Source organism: Lissotriton vulgaris, chromosome 12 (genome assembly GCF_964263255.1).
Source record: "Lissotriton vulgaris chromosome 12, aLisVul1.2, whole genome shotgun sequence".
Classification (NCBI taxonomy): Eukaryota; Metazoa; Chordata; class Amphibia; order Caudata; family Salamandridae; genus Lissotriton; species Lissotriton vulgaris.
The window spans coordinates 108,552,972-108,571,338 of NC_141700.1; the positions used below are offsets into that span (position 1 = coordinate 108,552,972).

The 18,367-nt window shown below is 43.7% G+C and overlaps 1 protein-coding gene across 3 annotated transcripts in view; it reads left to right on the top strand.

Annotated features, from left to right (window-relative positions):
• Positions 1-18,367, top strand: part of DAP3 (death associated protein 3) — a 112,293-nt gene that overhangs the window by 83,823 nt on the left and 10,103 nt on the right. For all 3 annotated transcript variants that reach the window (XM_086947411.1, XM_086947412.1, XM_086947413.1), the window contains exons 6-11: positions 601-693; positions 6,155-6,285; positions 6,904-6,984; positions 8,429-8,587; positions 14,691-14,750; positions 15,334-15,423. In XM_086947411.1, coding sequence (XP_086803537.1) covers positions 601-693; positions 6,155-6,285; positions 6,904-6,984; positions 8,429-8,587; positions 14,691-14,750; positions 15,334-15,423 — 614 coding nt within the window. The remainder of the gene's footprint in view (positions 1-600; positions 694-6,154; positions 6,286-6,903; positions 6,985-8,428; positions 8,588-14,690; positions 14,751-15,333; positions 15,424-18,367) is intronic.

An 18,367-nucleotide genomic window follows, 5' to 3' on the forward strand; every position in this document is an offset into this window, starting at 1 on the left:
AAAGCAATTTGATACCCTCACCGGTCTAGTTCGCACTCTATAAAACCTTAAAATAAAATAAACTGGCACGGGCACTAGTACTATAAGCCTCCTCCACCCTGGCATACAGAGGTCAACCCTGCCGTGTGACCTTCATTAGCAGGACAAGCACATTCAGCATCACCTAACCTGGTACTGCCCAGCTTGCATGCCTAGACACCTTAGAGTAGTAGTGCTTTTTATTATACATTTTTATTTCATTTCTTTCATTCAGCAGCAAAAGCTTCTGTTTCTTCAGAAGTGCAAGCTTCCTTAATGCAAACACTGATCGCCGGGGAGAACGTAAAGAGTGAAAGTGCAGTTTGGTGTCAATCCCCATTGAACTCCTGCCCTCTAAGTTATGACTGATACAGTGTTAATTGTGTGTTTTGTCGCAGTGCAAAAGACAGAGGTAATTGGATATAATTCAGTATCAGCAAAATGGAAGGATGTGACCCCGTAAGTTCAGCGCCACACATTTACAACTATCCATTAGAATATAGGAAGAGTGGGTACAATTGTTTCTCCTTTGCTGTGCATTTCTACACTGTGACAAGCATTTCCTTGACCATTTGCTTCGAGATGGGCAGAGGGGCACTGGGAAATCCCTCACTTTGTGCCACACGATTCATTATTGTGGGCAGCAAGACTGGCTTCTATTGCAAGTTCCTGATGGTAAGAGTTTATCTGTTATTTTTAGTCAAGCAGAAACTGAACCTGTGATCACCACCGCTCCTTTCTCGGCTCCCAGTTTCACATATGTATTGGACTATTTCCTGACTGAGCATTTAATGTGAATCTTATAACATACTCATAGCCCTGTTTGTGGGTAACTTATTTGCTAGTATCTGTAGAATTGGGGTATCTGGGCTTTTGAGTACTCTCTAACAGCCAGAAATCATTCAACAAGCTTCAGAGCTGGGCTGTAGCGCCTTGGAACAAAGACCTGAAAACTTAAGCAATAGCACTGCGATGCCCTCATATTCTCTTTGGTATGTAGCTATATACAGGTACAAGAATCTGCAATCCCTATACTTTCAGTATAAAAAGGGCCAGGTGCAAGGTACCTTTAAAAAGGGAATGCTTTTAGTTCCAACAATGTAGGCATTTAGTTAAAAAAAACTAACATAAAAAAGGGAATAAACATGCAGTTTGAGAAAATATGCGCTTTATTTTCATTAGGAATTTCATGTTAAAGTCTCGTGCCTTCACATTGTATTGATTGATTTGTATTGGTATTTTATCTATTGCTAATGTTCCAGTTTATGCCTACTTCAGAGCACTCTGATGCACTTTAGGCATATACAGTTGATAAAAGTAAGCAGTTTTCAGACAGTTGAATTGAAAAGACAGCACATTATATCAAATGGTAGGTGACAGAAGAAAATACTGCCTCATTATTGTATCCTATTAAAGCATCTCTCCCTGTCTGCAGGAAAGTGCCCCTTTTTGACATGATCACCCACACTTTTTCCCTGGTATTTGATGCAATTTTGACTGAAGTGCACTGAGTTCCTGTAAACTACATCCCCAGTGCCAGTGCTCCTTCCCTTAAAATAAGTAACTGTGCAATTGTTCCCCAGTTGGCAAGACCTTTAACACCTCTGTAAGTCCATAGTAAATTAGGGTGACCATATTTTTAGAGCCCAAAACTGGGACGTTTCACAAAAATAGGAGGACTACAATTTGACTTCAAGCGAGCGCATAGAATGACAGCGCTCCTCAGCAAATAATTACAGAACAGGCTCTACGAACATACATAAAATACAACTTTTAAACCCAGTAACTTGCTTGTTAATTAAATGCTTTCTTGAAACAACTGCTAACTATCCTGGCTTTGTAAAACATGAAAAAGCACCCACTGAAGTTTTCCGTCAATCCTCTTTAAAAACCGGGACATGACGTAAATTTCCTGAAATCTGCCAGGACAGCTGGTGAAAAACGAGGAACCGTCCTGGCACCAGGACAGGTGGGAAATTACCTATGCAGTAGGCGTTTTGCACCACTATGCTAGTTACACTCCTAAGGTGGGCTGTCTGATCTGCTCCACGAAAGAAGGATTGCGCCATTTTGATTTTGGAGGATTTTGGAACTCTGGGACAGGGTTATGCCCACTCCCCACAGGAGGTGGTCATATAGGGGGTGTAGTGATCCCAAGGGTAAGTAGCCCATTAGCTATAACCCTTCACTCCCCTTAACGCGCTTACATTTTGTATTTAGGTTGCCCCCTGACACAAGGAACTCCGATTCATCTGACTAACGAAGGAGGACAAAGAAGAGTTGAAGAAGCGAGAACTTTGGACTGCCTGTGGACTTTGGCGCTAAACCCTGCTTGCTCCCGTTCCGACAATTGCGACAACCAGACTCATCCTGCAGCTGTACTTCCTCCAAAAGCCTCAGAGGGCTGCCAGCACTTCGCCAACCAGCCAGCATCTCCCTTGAAGTGGAGGAGCCACTTCCCTGCAACCTGCAGGCACCGACCGCAACATCTGGTTCACTGTTCTGCTGACCACCGGGTCCACTGACTCAGCAGCCATCCAGGAGGAACTCGCCATACTCCAGGGGGACAGATCATCTCCTCACCAAGTTTGAAGACCCCAGGGCCTGCCCTGCACCAATACTTGGGGTACTGTACCCCTTGCAGCAACCAAGGCTTATTTAGTGTTCAGGCCGGACACCAACACCACCAAGACCGACCTACCAACGTGCTGTCCTGTTTTTGCCCCTCTGCAGGTCTGACCAAGAGCCGTGAGTGCCTTCGTACTGGAACAGCTGACCAAAACCCTCTGCACCAAAGCTTCCCGGCCCGGGTCCAAGATCACCGATTGTGTCCCCCTGCTCCCAAGACCCTCACGAACTAAGCGCCCCGTTGGGAGCTCCCAAACCTGTTCCCAGTCCCCCTTGCAGCCGGTTTCTAGGTGCCCCCGCCCACTTTGTCAACGGTGTAGTGCGCAAGGCTACCAATCCGTCCACCACCTCTGCACCGGAACACTTCAGGGCCGGTAAACCTGAACTGCTGGTGGATCTTGTGACCTTTCCCCCCTAGCACCCTGAGTCCTAAAGGGGACCCCGGAAAAAAAATTGCAAATACTTGTATGCAGTACATTTTTTCTTTCTCCATAGGAAGCATTACCGCATAAAAGTGCATGTGTGACATTTTTGCTTGACTGTAAAAATTCATAATTCGAAAAATACCTAATTGTTGAGATCTTGGTGTCTAAAATAATAGAAAAATCCATGTTATTTTTCTAAATTAGTCTTGAGTTTCTTCTTGAGGGGGTGTCTCTTTTATTGACTGTGTGTACAACAAATGCTTAACATCACCCTCTGCTAAGCCTAAACTACTCGCCTACAATACCACAAAAGAGCATTTGGGATTACTAATTTGAGCCCTCTGAGCCAATATGGGATGTCTGGACCTTCCACATAGTGTACCTCATTTTGGTATGCTAGATATAAAGCCAGCTTCCTACACTGTCCAACAAGAGCCCTTATGTATACCGTTGGTAGATCACCTGACTTGGAAGACTGGTCTCTGCTTGTCCAATCTACAGTTGGTAGGGCAATTTGTGGCCTCCTTTTCAAACCAGTCCTGTAAAAGTCCCTAGTAAATGGTACCCCTGGTACCTAGAGCCTGATGTACTAAAGACGGTCCCCAAGAGCTACAGCATGAATTGGGCCAGCCTAAGAGAACCGCTCACCAAACTCATACAGGACTGCCATTGCAGGCTGCGTGCTTTGGTGCAGACAAAAGTGAAAACATGACATGTCACTCATTCCTGTGTTCCATGCACCCCCTAACACTGCATGTAATATTTGGAAGTCTACCCTACAGCAGCCCTTACAGTCCTATGGCAGGGTGCCTTAAACTACGTCTGAGGACACATCTGCATGCCCCTGTACTGGTCTGTTCCATTACTGCCAGTACAAGTGATCAGGGATGCCATTTTAAAAAGTGTGCTGGACAGTGGTGAAAGCGATTTCCCCAGGTACATGATGGCTTCACTGAAAATAGGAATGTTTGCTATCAAACATCTTGTATTACTGAACCCACGCTGATGCCAGTGTTGGATTAATTAATACATGCACACAGAGAGCACCTTAGAGGTGCCCCCTGAAATCCTACCAGCCTCTGGTGTGTGTTGACTGACTAGTTCTTGTCAGCTTGCCGCCCGAGACAAGTTTCTGACCGCCCAGGGGTGAGGGCCTTTGCTCTCGGGAGGTCAGAAATAAAGCATGCTCAGGAAGAGGATGTTCACACCCCTTCCCACAGGATGACCTGGTGATTGGCATTCCACTGCAGAGAAGCTTCAAAGAAGCCACCGCCTTTGAAATGTGAATCTGGCTCCCCTCATATGAGAGGAATCCAACCCCCTTTGTCACCTAGACAGGTGGAAACATTAGCTAGTCAGGTATACGTGCCCACCCCCAGGCTAGTACCATCCCTAAGGTGGCATAATCTGAAGTGGACATGACTTTCAGAGTTAGCCATCATTCAGATAGCAAACTTATAGGAACTCTGGGACAGGGTCATGCCCACTTCCCACAGGAAGTGGTCATATAGGGGGCATAGTGACCGCAGGGGTAGGTGGTCCATTGGCTACTACGCCACACTCACCTAACACCCCTAAATTTAGTATTTAGGGGAGGCCCTGGCATCAGAAATCCAGATCCTGCCGACCTGAAAGAAGAAGTAGATGGACATGAAGAGTCACAAAGACCAAGAAATGAAGACCCATTATTTGACTTGGTGCCAACCCTGCCGGCCTGCCTGCTGACTTTGAAAGTTGCACCAAAAGGCATTTTGTCCTGCAGCAGCTGTGTCACCAAAGCCCTGGAGACCTGCCAGCACTTCACCCAGGAACCAAGAACTCCCATGAAGCAGCTGACCTTTTTCCCTGCAGGTTCCCAAAGAGACATTAGAGGACTTCCAAGACTGTGAAAACCTACCACCTTTAGGACACTACTGCACCCGTCGCTCCAAGCTCGAGTTGAAGTGGGCCAACGGTTCCAGCATGGTCCCCCGTCCTTCCAGTGTCCGCTGTGGTTTCACCTCTTGTGGACTCTCCAACGTCGCCTGCAGCCTCTGTACGCAGGTCCCCTCTACTGCGACTGCTCCAGGTATGACAAACCTGAGTCCTAAAGAAACTTCTGCACCTGTTGCCCCTGGGCCATAGAGGAGAGAACCAAAGATGTCCCTACGTCCATGAGCATCGCGAGGCCTTAGCCACCCTCTTGGTTCAGCCCGACTGGCCTCCCAGTCAAAACCTGCAGCTTCTTTAGGCGAAGACCAATCCCCATCAATTAACATTGGTACCCCTGCACCCGGCCGCGGTAGCGCCGCTGGTGGTGTTTTGCCGGTGCTGCCTTGGACTTTGCCCACCACTCGCTTTCGCTCATGGAGATTGGTCCCATATGTCACTGTACTGTACCTGAAAGCAACTTGTTCTTCCTCCCATGAGATAACATTGCAGCTTCTGAAAATTGTACAAATTGTCGATTTCTTTTTTTTTTTTATAAATGCAAAATTATTTCTATTGAAAAACGTACTTATCTGATCCAACTGGTTCTGGTGTCTAAACCTATATAAAGATACATGTTATTCTTTTATGAATTGGTGTGGATCTCCTATTTGAGTCGTGTGTATCATTTATTGTCTATTGTTTGTATTTGCAGATAACTTACACTCCCCTCTGATAATCCTAAGGCTGATTGACCAACTACCCCCTAGAAAAGCACCTTGGGATTTTTAGAGCGAGCCCCAGTCCACTCATGAGGGAACCCCTGGACTCTGTGTACGATATATCCCATTTTGATATATCCTATGAAGAGCCAGCTTCCTACGAGGCCTGTCAATTTATAAACACGCCTCCTTGCTCTTTCCATACTAAAATATAGATGTGTATTTCCAAAAATTCCTACCAGTTGTTGAAATAGAATATAGCATAAAAACGTACCTGGCTGTCCATATTGACGTATCAAATCTATGGCCCTGTTGCAGTCATGGTCACAGAAAGCATCTAGCATGTGTGTGGCTCCTGGATTTAATTCTCAAGACCTGTGGCATGGATGATGATGCACAGAAGAATGAAGATACATGCATGGGGGTGTTTTATGGAGTATGTTATTATTGCAGCTCATATTCTGGTGAAGAATTGCAAAGAGCTCATGCCATCGTCCTATCACAAGGACCGCTTCGATCAGCCCATGGAAGCCTCCAACTGGCTGAAGAATTTCAAGATCACTAATGAGCGCTTTTTGAACCGGGTAAGTAGAAGCCTTTTGGGGTTTTTGTTGATCAGGCGAGAGACAAGTACTTGTCATTATCAGAAGGCATTGATCTGGAGGTGGGCAGTGGATGAAAAATTACTGTAATATTTGCACAATCATTTTTACCACCCTTTATTCCGTGGCTTATTTAACATCTAACTTTAAACCTCTTTATGGATCCACAGTTTAAGAGCAGGTTGTCCCAGTTTCACTTTTTGCCATTCTGTAGGAGCGTATACGTTAGTCAGGACTGTAACATAGAACGTTTTTAACAATCACAATATTGGAAATACCTCCAGGTGCTTGTATATCAGACATGTAACATCCACAACCAATGGCTTGGTTAGTCCTTCAGAGTTTCTATACACTAGAAGTAGCTATTGCAAGGAGGGGTTGAGGCATGCCTGTTTGTCTGTGTGTGGTAATTTACGTTCAGATTATCAAGTGTGGTTTTCATTGAATATTGAAATGGTATCACAAATTTCAAAAAGTATATATATTTTTTTACTTTACTGGTGTTAGGGAGATGACAGAAGTTGCCTCTATCTTCGGTCTTCTACCAAGCGTGGGCAATTTACCTGAAAAATTTATTTATTTCTCCTGTGTCTGTTTCAGATCTTAACACAGCAGAAGTATACATGGAGCAAACGGGAATCGACTGAGGAAGGCAGACCACTAGGTGAAGTTGTAGATCAGGTGAGGGACAGCAAGTTTATTAAGGTCTGCTTCTTTTGACAAGAGTTTGCAAACATCCAAAGTTTGCTGTTGTGCAAATATTCAGCTAGTATGGTGAGCATCTACTGATCTTCCAGCTTCCTGCTGAAGCTCACTAGTAAGTGCATCCTTGTGGTAGTGAAACTCAAAGAATATGCGATTGAAAATAGCGATGATCAGGACTCTGTACGGAGATCGCGTAATTATACTATTTAAAGGGCTCTACAAAGAATTTCCTTGGCTATGGCAACCCTCACCGACCTAGCTACGTGGCATAATTCTTCACCAGGACAGCTCCTCATCATGGTTGGAAAGCTGGGTCTACAAATGGTAGCTTTTAGACAGAAGTTCAAGAAGGTTTAGAAGATGTCTGATAATGTTAGGCACAGTTATTTTCCATTTCTTTTTACTGTCCTAAGCTATCTGTAGATATGAGGCAGTGAAGGGATCATTATCCCAGTTAAAAATTACTTAATGTTTGGATGGACTAATTATATTTGAGTCCTCCAGCTACTAAGGTTAAAAACAGATTGTAGTGTAAAAGTTCCCCACAAATGGTTAGGTTGACATGTTTCAGCCACTTTTGCTTAGCAAACTAGGGCTTTCGTCAGGACCAGGATACCTCTTATCATACTAACCGGTGTCTAGCTAGAGTTTGAGGTGTCTGTGTAAAGTGTAGTGGGAAGGAGTGTGAAAAAAAAAGTTGAGTGATAATTCAGTATATTGAACCATTACTCTATCTGGTATCTAGTAAGGAGTCTGACGTTACCCAAAAAGGGGCGCCTAAAAAACTCCCTGGTGGTACAAGGGTATTAAATAGCAGCTAAGACATGCAGTGTGCATTTCCTAAGCTGCCCCTAGTCTATGAACCTGGTGTTGAATTAGACCTGGGCGGAGTTCCAAGTGTCAAAAAAACTCTGCGGCGTTCCCCAAGCAGAGGAGTGTGGTGCGAACTGCAGTTTGCGCTGATCTTCCTGCTGCTTGGGTAGAAACTCGACCCAAGCGGCAGCTCGCACTCGCCAACTTACCGTTGGCGAGTGCGAGTGGGGGAAAATAGCACAGTTGAGTTTTTGTACTTCGTGAGCTGCGCAGAGTACAGAATTCTCAGCGAACTGAGTGAAGTTCACCGCCCTGGCCAAGGTTTGAATGAAGCAAAGTCAAGGTCAGCCTTTGTTCACTCATCAAAATAGTGTGATCATACTAAGTCAGTAGAGAATCAGAATCCTTGTTGTTTCTTGTCTCACTCGCCATATCCTGTGTTTTGGTAGTCCTGTCAGGAAGACCGGTGGCTCGATGTAAAAAGAAGTCGTCTCTTGCTTATCCTATGTTGCTCTCTTCCGTCACTGTTGCTAGCCATGAAAAAAAAGAAAACATTGTTTTAGAAGTAACTGCGCTTTTTCTTTCCCATCTCCTTTTGCATGTAAAGGGTTTGACAAGAGTGAAAAGTGCTTCTGATGTCATCGGAGTAGTGTTAAAGGAACTGAAGAGACAAGTTCCTCTCGGCTCCTTCAGGATGCTTGTGGCCATAGATGGTGTGAACGCTCTCTGGGGAAAGACATCCCTGAAAAAGGAGGACAAAAGTCCGGTATGTGGATCAATTAAAACTAACTCATCAATCAAATGCACTTGTTGTTTGTTGTCGCTTCATTTTCTCCTGGGAAAAACATCTTTGGAGCTTGTGGAACAGTCTCTGACATGCTGAATATCTGAAAGAGAATTAATCATAGTACTCTTGAATAAAGAATCCTGTTACAAAATTACACTAATATTATACAACCATTTTGATGTGTAGACCGTGTCTCACCTAGGGCCAGATGTAGGAAGCCTAATTCCGGTCGCTAACGGCTGAAATTACCGAATTTCGGCCGTTACCGACCGGAATTAGGCTTTTCATATGTAGGTGGCTACATTCCAGATTCGGTCATTTACCGAATCGGTATTTAAGAATTCGGTAACGGTGTAGGGAGCACTCAAATGAGTGCTTTTCCCATTTTAGGATTCGTTATTTACCACCAAATATAAGTTGGTGGTAAATAACAAATACCTTTGAAAATGCAAATCTGTGCATTTTCAAAGGTAATATGTTGGAGACATACATGCCCTTGGGGCATGTATGTCTGCCACATGTGCACTCATACACAATTGAGGGGTGCAACAGGGTGTCAAAGTGACACCCTGCACCCTTAAATGTTTTCTCCCTTTTACCGAATCGGTATTTACTGATTCGGTAGTTGCCATTCATTCCTATGGGCCTGGAGGCCCATAGGAATGAATGGCAATTACCGAATCGGTAAGTACCGATTCGGTAATTACCGAATCTTACTGATTCGGTAATTTTTAAAGAAAAATTACCTACATCCCATTTACCTATTCTTAAATACCGAATCGGTAAAATTCGGTATTTAAGAGTATGTAAATTGAGATTACCTACCTCTGGCCCCTAATGTCCATGCTGTGGCATAGTTGAAAAACCTGGCAGTGCATAAACATGTCCTCCATGACCTGCCGAGCCACAACCTACAGGTGTGGACTAGTTGCAGCACAACAGTGGTGTGGGGCAAGAAATGCCGGTGCAATAAAGTGCAATAGCGGAAGGGAAGCTAGCATACTAGAATGTGAAAATGCACGAGAGTTGACAAGTCAGCGGACAAGTAGAAGGCTGAGTAGGGCAGTGGAACTGAACGTGAGGATGAGTGGGGTAGGAGCTTTTGGGGTCAAACAACAGCAAATGGCAAGGTGGGGATCTGGAAGGCATGTGCTACATGGGATAATCAAATGGCAAGCCATTACTTTGGAAAGGGAATACTTGGAAGGTGAAAGACAGCAGTGAGTGAAAGAAAACATTGGACAGTAGCTCAGGGCAAGCGGCAGGCTGAGTGAGTCCAGGAGAAAGATGATCCTATTGGGGAAAAGAATGCAGACAGTAGGTTAGCCTTGCAGTGGGAGACTGAAGACCAGCTGGTAAAGAAACATTGGGAGAAGCATTGGGCAGGCTTGTAAATGAAGTAGGAGGAAGTATAAGTAGAACTGAAGGCTGAAGTGTAATGTGAAATTCTGGCAGTAGTTCTTCAAGAGAGGATAGGACAGTTCAGTAGAGTGGGACAGGATTTTGGAGAGGATACAGATTCGACAAAATCATAATATGTGTGTTTACTTATTGGCCCTGCAGGCCCTCTGTGTGGTTTGCAGCACTATAGAGCATTGTTCCAATACTCTGTTTTCAACGGGTGTCCCGTAGACTCAGTGATCAGGTACCAGTCACGAATATTCCACGCAATCCTTTTCTCAGCATGTAATTACAACACAGTCTTTACAATGGCCGCGTTGTAACAACGCATACCATTACCCCGCAAGTCTTAACAATGACTTACTCGGGGGGGGGGCAGAATGTTGGAATAGTATTATTTACTATTCCAACTCCAGTCTGTGCAACAGTAGAGAAGGTGTTGGATTTTAAATCCACACCTTCTGACCCTCCCGTAAGTTGTTAGGACTTGCGGGGTAATGTTATGCGTTGTTACAACACTTGTCATTGTAACTACCGCGCTGTAATTACATGCGGAGAAAAGGATTCGTTGTAAGCGCTGTATACCCCTCTAACAGACCATTCTCAACAAGCTGTACTGCCTGTTTTTAAGCAGAAACTTTGAGAGAGTACTTCTGGTTTCACGCGGTATGAATAATAAAAAGAGTGCCCCATGGTTCTCATAAGCGTTAAAAGTGAAATTAGGCGAAGTTAGAACGTTCAGGTCAAAGAGCACAAATTGCAATGTATTTATATGGCTTGGTTTTGGTATTTTTGCAGTTTGTGTGCGATCTAATGAAATATTGTTCCTTATCTCTGTTAACGATACTAGATTACAATCAGTGCTTTATTCGAGGGTTTGCATATAGCAATAATGAATGATTAATGCTGAAACCGACGGAGATGGTCTTTGGTAAAGACTCTCTAATTCGTAAATGTATGATCAATCGGGAAGAAAATTATACTTCGAGCCTGACCGGTTAAATGTACTTCGTTAAATGTACAAAGACATGTTACAACGGAGACACGTCATCCGGTACTTCAAGAGGCTGCTCGGAGTACAGCAAGATGCCAAACATTTGACTTCTCTTTTTAAGGTCTGATGCCTTTATGTGAGAGCGCCTTCTAGGATGACGCTGACATTGTACCTAGTAATGTACAACACTTTTCTATTGGCCTCTTAATAGATAGAAAGTGGTGCTTCTAAAGCCCTAGTGTGAACACAGACTAAACCCAAAACTGAAAAAATCTTAAGGAAAACTGGTACACAAGGAGGCTCACCTTTTATTTCTAGAAGTTTTATGGCAATAGAGGCCGCATGGGAAACCGGTTCGGCATAGCACAGCGGGCTTGTGGATAGCCACCTTTGGGTGAGACAGGCCGGGACTGGAAGCGATGAGCAGCAGTTGCTCAGCATGTCTGGTTCTAGGACGGCTATTAGGCATGGCCGATGAGAGGGTCAGCCGGGGGATACAAGGGCGCCCAGCTTCATTGCGTGGGATGGCCTGTTATGTGTTGCACGGTACCCTACTAGATGCGCTGCAATATGCCAGAGTGCGAGCGGGGGCTGGTTGTATGAGTGGTAAGATTTAATTTGTTTAATTATTTATTTATGCGTGTTCATGTAGCGCAGACTTTTCCCGAAGGTGTCAGAGCGCTTCGCAATAGGAACAGTAATGATACACAGGAGACAATTACAAGTGAACAAATTACAAAAGCAAAACGTTAAGTTACAGGAGGCAAAAGTGACAATGGTGAGCAACAAAATACAAGAGGTAGCAAACGGTGCATTACATGAGGAAAAAGTTGCATGAGGCAAAAGCGAGGGGGATTGTATCCCTGGCTACGGGGGGTTCAATGGAAGTGAAGGGGGCTGGTGTGTGTGTGGGGGGGAGTCAGGAGCGCGTAGTGAGGGAAGGGATTTACGGTGGACGGTTCCTCAGGGGGGGAACAAGCCTTAGGGGCACGGCTGGATATTCCTAGCACAAACACAGACACACTGACTAGAGGGAGAAGGTGCCAAAAGCGTTCCAGGGGCACCAATTAGATAGCTATGGAAGAGGCAGCAACGGGCGGATGGCAGGGCAAAGGAGGGAGGGGCTGGGTTGGGGGGAGCCCTCCGTCCAGGGGTAGGATTGTATCGGATAAGGATAACAGGGTGGGGGCAGGAATGACCAGTTTGCCATTGCTTCTTTTAAGGTACACATTAAATAAACTCAGTCTCTGGAAATTAAAGGTTGTGCTGCGTCGCCATGTTCGCTGTTAAGTTCTTAGTGCCAGCAAGCAGTTTTCAACGAGTGTCAGTGCAAGGATCACATTATTTAAAACATTTTAAAAACACATTTTTTTTACTTTTGGAACCCTGCATACACGGAACACATTATTTTACGGGGCCACGAACTGGTGGTGCCAGGCATAATAGGCAGAAGAAACCGTAAGATCCACATCCTGGATGTGAAGCAAAAGTGAAGGCGACTTTTACTAAATTATTCTTTCCTCGGACGGTGAGTAGTCTGGGACTATCCAGTCGAAACCAACTGTTTCAAGATGGCCAGCAACCCGTAACGTAACGGGCACAGCAGCTTTCTGAACTGACACTAAACAAACTGTCCAAACAATGGACGGTGACTTTGCTAAGCGCGTGTTTGAGTTCAGTTGACAAAAAACATATCGTAAGCTGTTGGACCATGAATGCTAAATGCACTTCAGTTCTGCTGTGTTACAGCTCGTTTCTCGCTGTGGTGATTGATTGGCCTCAAGGGGTAAGCCAGGGTGAGAGAGGGCTGTGGCTTTCCAGTTTATCTTTGAAGGCCAGGATGTGCTCAGCAACGGGCAGTGGGTTCCGCAGGCGGGCAATGCTGGTCTGGACGAACTGGGCACTGCTCAGTACAGGGGAAATGGGCGGGAAAGTCCTCGTACCTTCCATGAGAAAAGAAAAGCACCTTCCCTGGAAGGAAGCGCTTTACTAACAACAAGCTCTCGGCATTGCGTGGGGGGGGGGGGGGGCTTCCTTTAAAGTCAGGGTAGTATCGGACACAGTTGTGCTTCGGTGATTGCTCTCTAAAGCACGCTCACGCGACTCAGACAAACGAGTTGCTGACAGCACAACTTGAAAACAGAGAGCCAACTCCTATCCACTGTTTACCAGTAGTTTTTACTCGGAGAAACTCTGGGCTAAATGTTTAGTCTGCACAATTGTGTAACAAGCTCTCGAAAATAAGCCATATGTTCTACAACAAGCTCTCAGCATTGCGTGGTGGGGGCGGAGGAGCGGCATTGCGTGGCGGGGGAGCGGCTTCCTTTGAAGTCTGATGCCGAGGCTCAGACAAATGGTGTGCAATGTGCGATGTGGCTGGCGATGTGCACGCGCCTGGCTCACATGCACTGTACCTAATCCGCAGTTTGGGTAGACTTTTGAAAGCCTTACTATAATCTCGCCAAACAAGCATTGCTAAAGCAATGCTGTAGGCGAGATCTAAAAATGAATGTGTCCTCATATAACGCAACTGGTGCTATGTAAAGAGCTCTGATACCAGATACCTTGGGGTCAAGTTTGCGCTATATAAAACTCTGCCACAAAACAACTCTTTTTTTTGTTTTTTGTTTTCGACCTCAATTTTACCTTACATGTTCCCCTTCTAACTGTAATCTCCACTAACAGTCTATACTGCAACTCCTGCAGTGATGCTACTCAGCTTTACACCACAGGAGTGATAGTGCGACTCTCAAACAACTTTTTCATTAGGTAATTAAATCAAGTACTGGTTTAACCAAACCAGACTTTAAAGGAACATACTTAATAACACTCATTTTTTAGCCAACTGCTAAATTCAGTATTATAAGAGATACGTATACTGACTGCTAACATATAACTCTACTGCTGCAATTTGGTGTTTTTGGGAAGAGTACCATGAAATATAGGAACCCATGCTAGGTCTCAGTGCTTTTGTACACATTTGGGGATGAAGTGGAGGTAATGTTCCAGGCCCATACTGGATATTAGGGGGGAAAGGGTTGTAGAAAAAACATATCAAAGAATAGAAATATTCTACATTTCTGGAAGTCCTGTTCGATCCATTTGGGGAACAGCTTCCCTTGTGATGTTACGGAAGCTTACATGGCTTCAAACTTAATACTTTGCATGACACTATTAATCAGAATAATCATTAAAATAATTGGTTTCTTGATGCTTCATAATTGTAATTAGCCAGTACTGAGTTTATCTATCTCTGAACAACAATCGGTTGAGAAATAGACTGAGTTACTATATGCATAGCAATCACATTCTGTATGGGTTTGATATGAAGCAAGTGTTTCATAAATGATAATTCATGTTTACGTCTTAAGTTTGCAATTCTAATATCTTCTGGTTGCGTGTATTAAATTAAACAATCAACCATATTGGAGTCTGAAAGGGTTATGTTTACTGTGCACACTGCAAACTGTTATTGTATCGGAATAAGATTGTAAGTATAATATTTTATGTTAACTGTCTGGTGGACCAGATCCCTTTCAGTGTGACAGACATTCCAAACCTCTGGGCCTTTTTAAGATGATCCAGTATTCTATATTAGAACCTAGAACAAGAAACTCCTCATGAAATGTACACTGGGCATTTAAGGCATTTCTTCACAAAGCATATGGCTTGCTCCTCTGCCCTTAGGTTGAGCCGGAAGAGCTGACGCTGGTCCATAACCTGAGGAAGATGGTTCACAATGACTGGGTGAGTTTGACATCTGTGTGTTTACATCTGCGATTGAATAAATGACTGATGTGAGAGGAGTGAATGAATAAATGTATGTTCTGCGATGGTTGCCGAACTAATGGATGAATGCACTTACCTACGTGAGGGGTGACGAGGTCAGCGTGAGAGGAGTGGATGAATGAATGTATGTTCTTCTGCGATGGTTGCCGAACTAATGGATGAATGCAGGTACCTACGTGAGGGGTGACGAGGTCACCATGATCTGCTATATAATATTTTTAAGGCATGTTTTTTGCAGCAGGAGCTCCTACTGGAAGCATCTGAGATGTGTGGACCTTTCTCTAGTCCTTTATGCTTTATTCTAGGCCATGGAGAGATGTGTGAATATGTGGCATACAAATGTTATATCTACCCAATTGCTGCCAACTCTTGTCTTTCAATTAAAAATAAAGGATTCAGGATACCATCAATGAGAAAAAAATACATTATAGTACTCTCTTAGGAGAATGGGTGAGAAGGAAAGCCGTATTACAACTGATTCATGTGCCGTTTTGGCCACTGGCTGAATAATATATTAAGTGGCTTCACTGTTGTTTTTCAGAATGGAGGGGCCATTGTGATGACTGTGGCCCAGACCGGATCCCTTTTCATGCCCGTCTCTGCATATCTCCCTCATGAGTTACTGGGAAAGGTGAGCAATGAAAACTGACATGCAACACTCTGGTAAAGATACCTGAAACCAACAGACCCAACGATAATTGACATATGCAACTCATTCAAACTATATGTGAAAGTTATCTCAATTTGTCCTGAATTATAATAAAACATATATTTGGTATGTTTGAATAGAGTATGATATCATATTTTAACAGCTTGTACTTAAGATATTAATTGTAAAGTGGTAATGGAATGCCTATGGCTACATCTGTATTGCTTATTAATGTTTTTCTTACAAGAATCTGAGAATTTGCAGTAGTTAAGTTGGAAAACTTTAACTTTTTCTTATCTAAGTTTTCACTCTTGCTGTTTACAATGGGATTGTAAGTAATCGTTATTCTTGGTGCTTTCATGCCACACAGTGTGCCAATAGTGGCAAAGCAGCGCTGAGCGCCTTAAGAACAACACCAATGCTCCACAACTGACCTTGCCACCTGCCCAATCCTTATAGTGATTTTCCAGCATAACCCTCAGAGCAGGGTGTAGAGGGAACGTAAAGTTTTGGTTGAAGAGAATCTACAATAACCCAATTCATATTTTCCTCCAGGATCTGGCAAGGGCCATTTGATACAGGCAACATCAAAGTCATTTATTCTCTCTGTGCCTTACAAAAATGAATGTGTCCTTATGGAACGCAACTGGTGCTCATGCAAAGCTCTCTGATGGCTGAAACCTTCGGATCAAGTTTGTGCTATATAAAACTCAGGGAAAAAAAGTCCATTAAATAGGTGTCATGGCTATGATCACCATCTTTAGTCCAGGTAGACTCCAAGGGGGTGCCATTCAAAGAATATACATTGCAACAACAGCTGAGTTAGGTAGGCATTCTTCCTCCATTGGGAAGTCACTAACGTATCCATTCGAAACAAGAAATATGAGGTACGAATGTGCCTTATAGTCTTGCTCGCTGCATCTTTGCAAATCCTCCCTTCTGGAAACTATCAGTTACAAATAATCTAATATGGCACAAAATCTCAAATGAAGGAACTGGCATATCTTCAGAAACATTTTGGAGCCAAGGTATGGATTTGTAGCATCATAATTGTCAGCAGCGTAACTGCGAAAGCTGGTGACTTTCAAAGAAATGTTGGAAACCGCTTGGATATTTGTTTTTAGCTGAGCATACCAAGGTTCAAGAACAGAAACTGGCTGAGAAAGCCTCTAACCCATTACTAGACATGAGGCAGCATCAAATATTGCGAGAAGCAACACATTCCAAATGAGGATCATTAAATAGAATCTCAATATGAGAATAAAATGTACAGCAAGTCTGTTTCACCAGCATAACTTCAGGCCATCATTCAAATGGCTGCAGAAAAATTCCAAATCGAGAGGAAAAATGAGGAGGAGGGGATGACTTCTTCATGGAGTAGATTTAGAGCTTTTACAGTAATTCCAAAAAAACAAGACATGCTTTTAGAAATCTGAAACCGGTGTAGTTGCCCTACTCTCACCACTGTTTCCTTAAGTTCCGCACAGCATATGCTTAATGTCTCAATATATTCATCTATGCTGCACACTTCATTATTATTTGTATGTTTTGTCAGTGGTATTGCTGAATGGTCTCTCTGTTTGTTAACCTTAATCAAAATACATCTAATAAATCTTGATTCCAAACTACAAATAATTTTCAGGCATGCCTTTGTTAGTGGCCCCAAAGCATTTCCGCCCACACAGTGGTCCCTCATCAGGGGAAATCTTGCTAATTTATTCTGTAATAACAGTCAAAACATATTATGATAATCATTTAATCAAATAAACCATTTCGCTACAAATTATATATATATTACCAAAGAAGCTCCTTTCCACTTAGACACACAGATTGTCCAACAGGTAGATAATCCATAAGTTTAACAAAAATGTGTATTTGCACTTTTATCTTATTTTTCTCCTCTGCCCTAATATTAGTCCCCATGGAGAAATCCCACCCGCTACACTTAATGAAATTTGGGGATATGCAGGTCTCGCCCTTGCAACTGAGTTACCACCACATTTTCTTTTTAAGTATCTTTGCTAGTGTTTCTAGGTTGAGACTGGCCCTGTAAATACTGACGCACGCCTCCTTTCCTGCCCTTGTCCATAAACTGGTGGAGTTTAAACATCAGTTTCTTACAATTATGATCCTAAAAGTCCACTCATTAAAAATGAAAATGTAAAAGCAATATCTGAAAATTAGTAACATTATGAGTTCGACCCAGAAACTTTCTACCAACCACAGACTAAATAACTATCTAACTACATATTCTCTTGTGGAGAAACAAACAACAGACTTATTTTAAAAACATTCTGACACACTGTGCCATCATTTCACAACTTGGAAGAGTATAAGCAGGCACTATGGATTCCTATGTTAGAGTAAAAAAAGGAGGACTTTTAATGAGCTAAAGAGAGCAGCTATGTGTCTTGAATAATCTGCTGGCCAGGAGCTGCCTCCTGACAACAAGGGGAAGGCTTGTGGAGGAGCCGATGGTAGAGCTGACCAGCAGCGGCTCCTCCGCTAAGTGACAACCCACTTCTCTCTGAGCAGTTAAAAAACAAACAATAAAATGATAATAACACAATGTTATCATTTTATTGTTCCGTACTGGGATAGGTGCATTGCAGTGCAGGGCTGGCCAGAGCAAGGGGAGGAGTAGTGAGCACTCTCTAGGCACGCACGTCGGTTTGGCCAAACAGTCACGTGCCGGCCAAACAGTCATGCGCACTTAGCGTGTTCTCCACCCAGCTGTATTGCACAGCCTGGGTGGAGACCATGCACAGGCTCCCAGTCCCTGTCTGAGCACCGAACCATGGTGCTCAGACAGGGACTGGGACAGCAGCGTTGTGATTGGCTAGGGTAGCCTAGGTGCTTCGTGGACAGAAGGATGGCGGACAGACAAAAAAGGAGAGACGGTGCCAGTACTCAAATATGTTTTTTT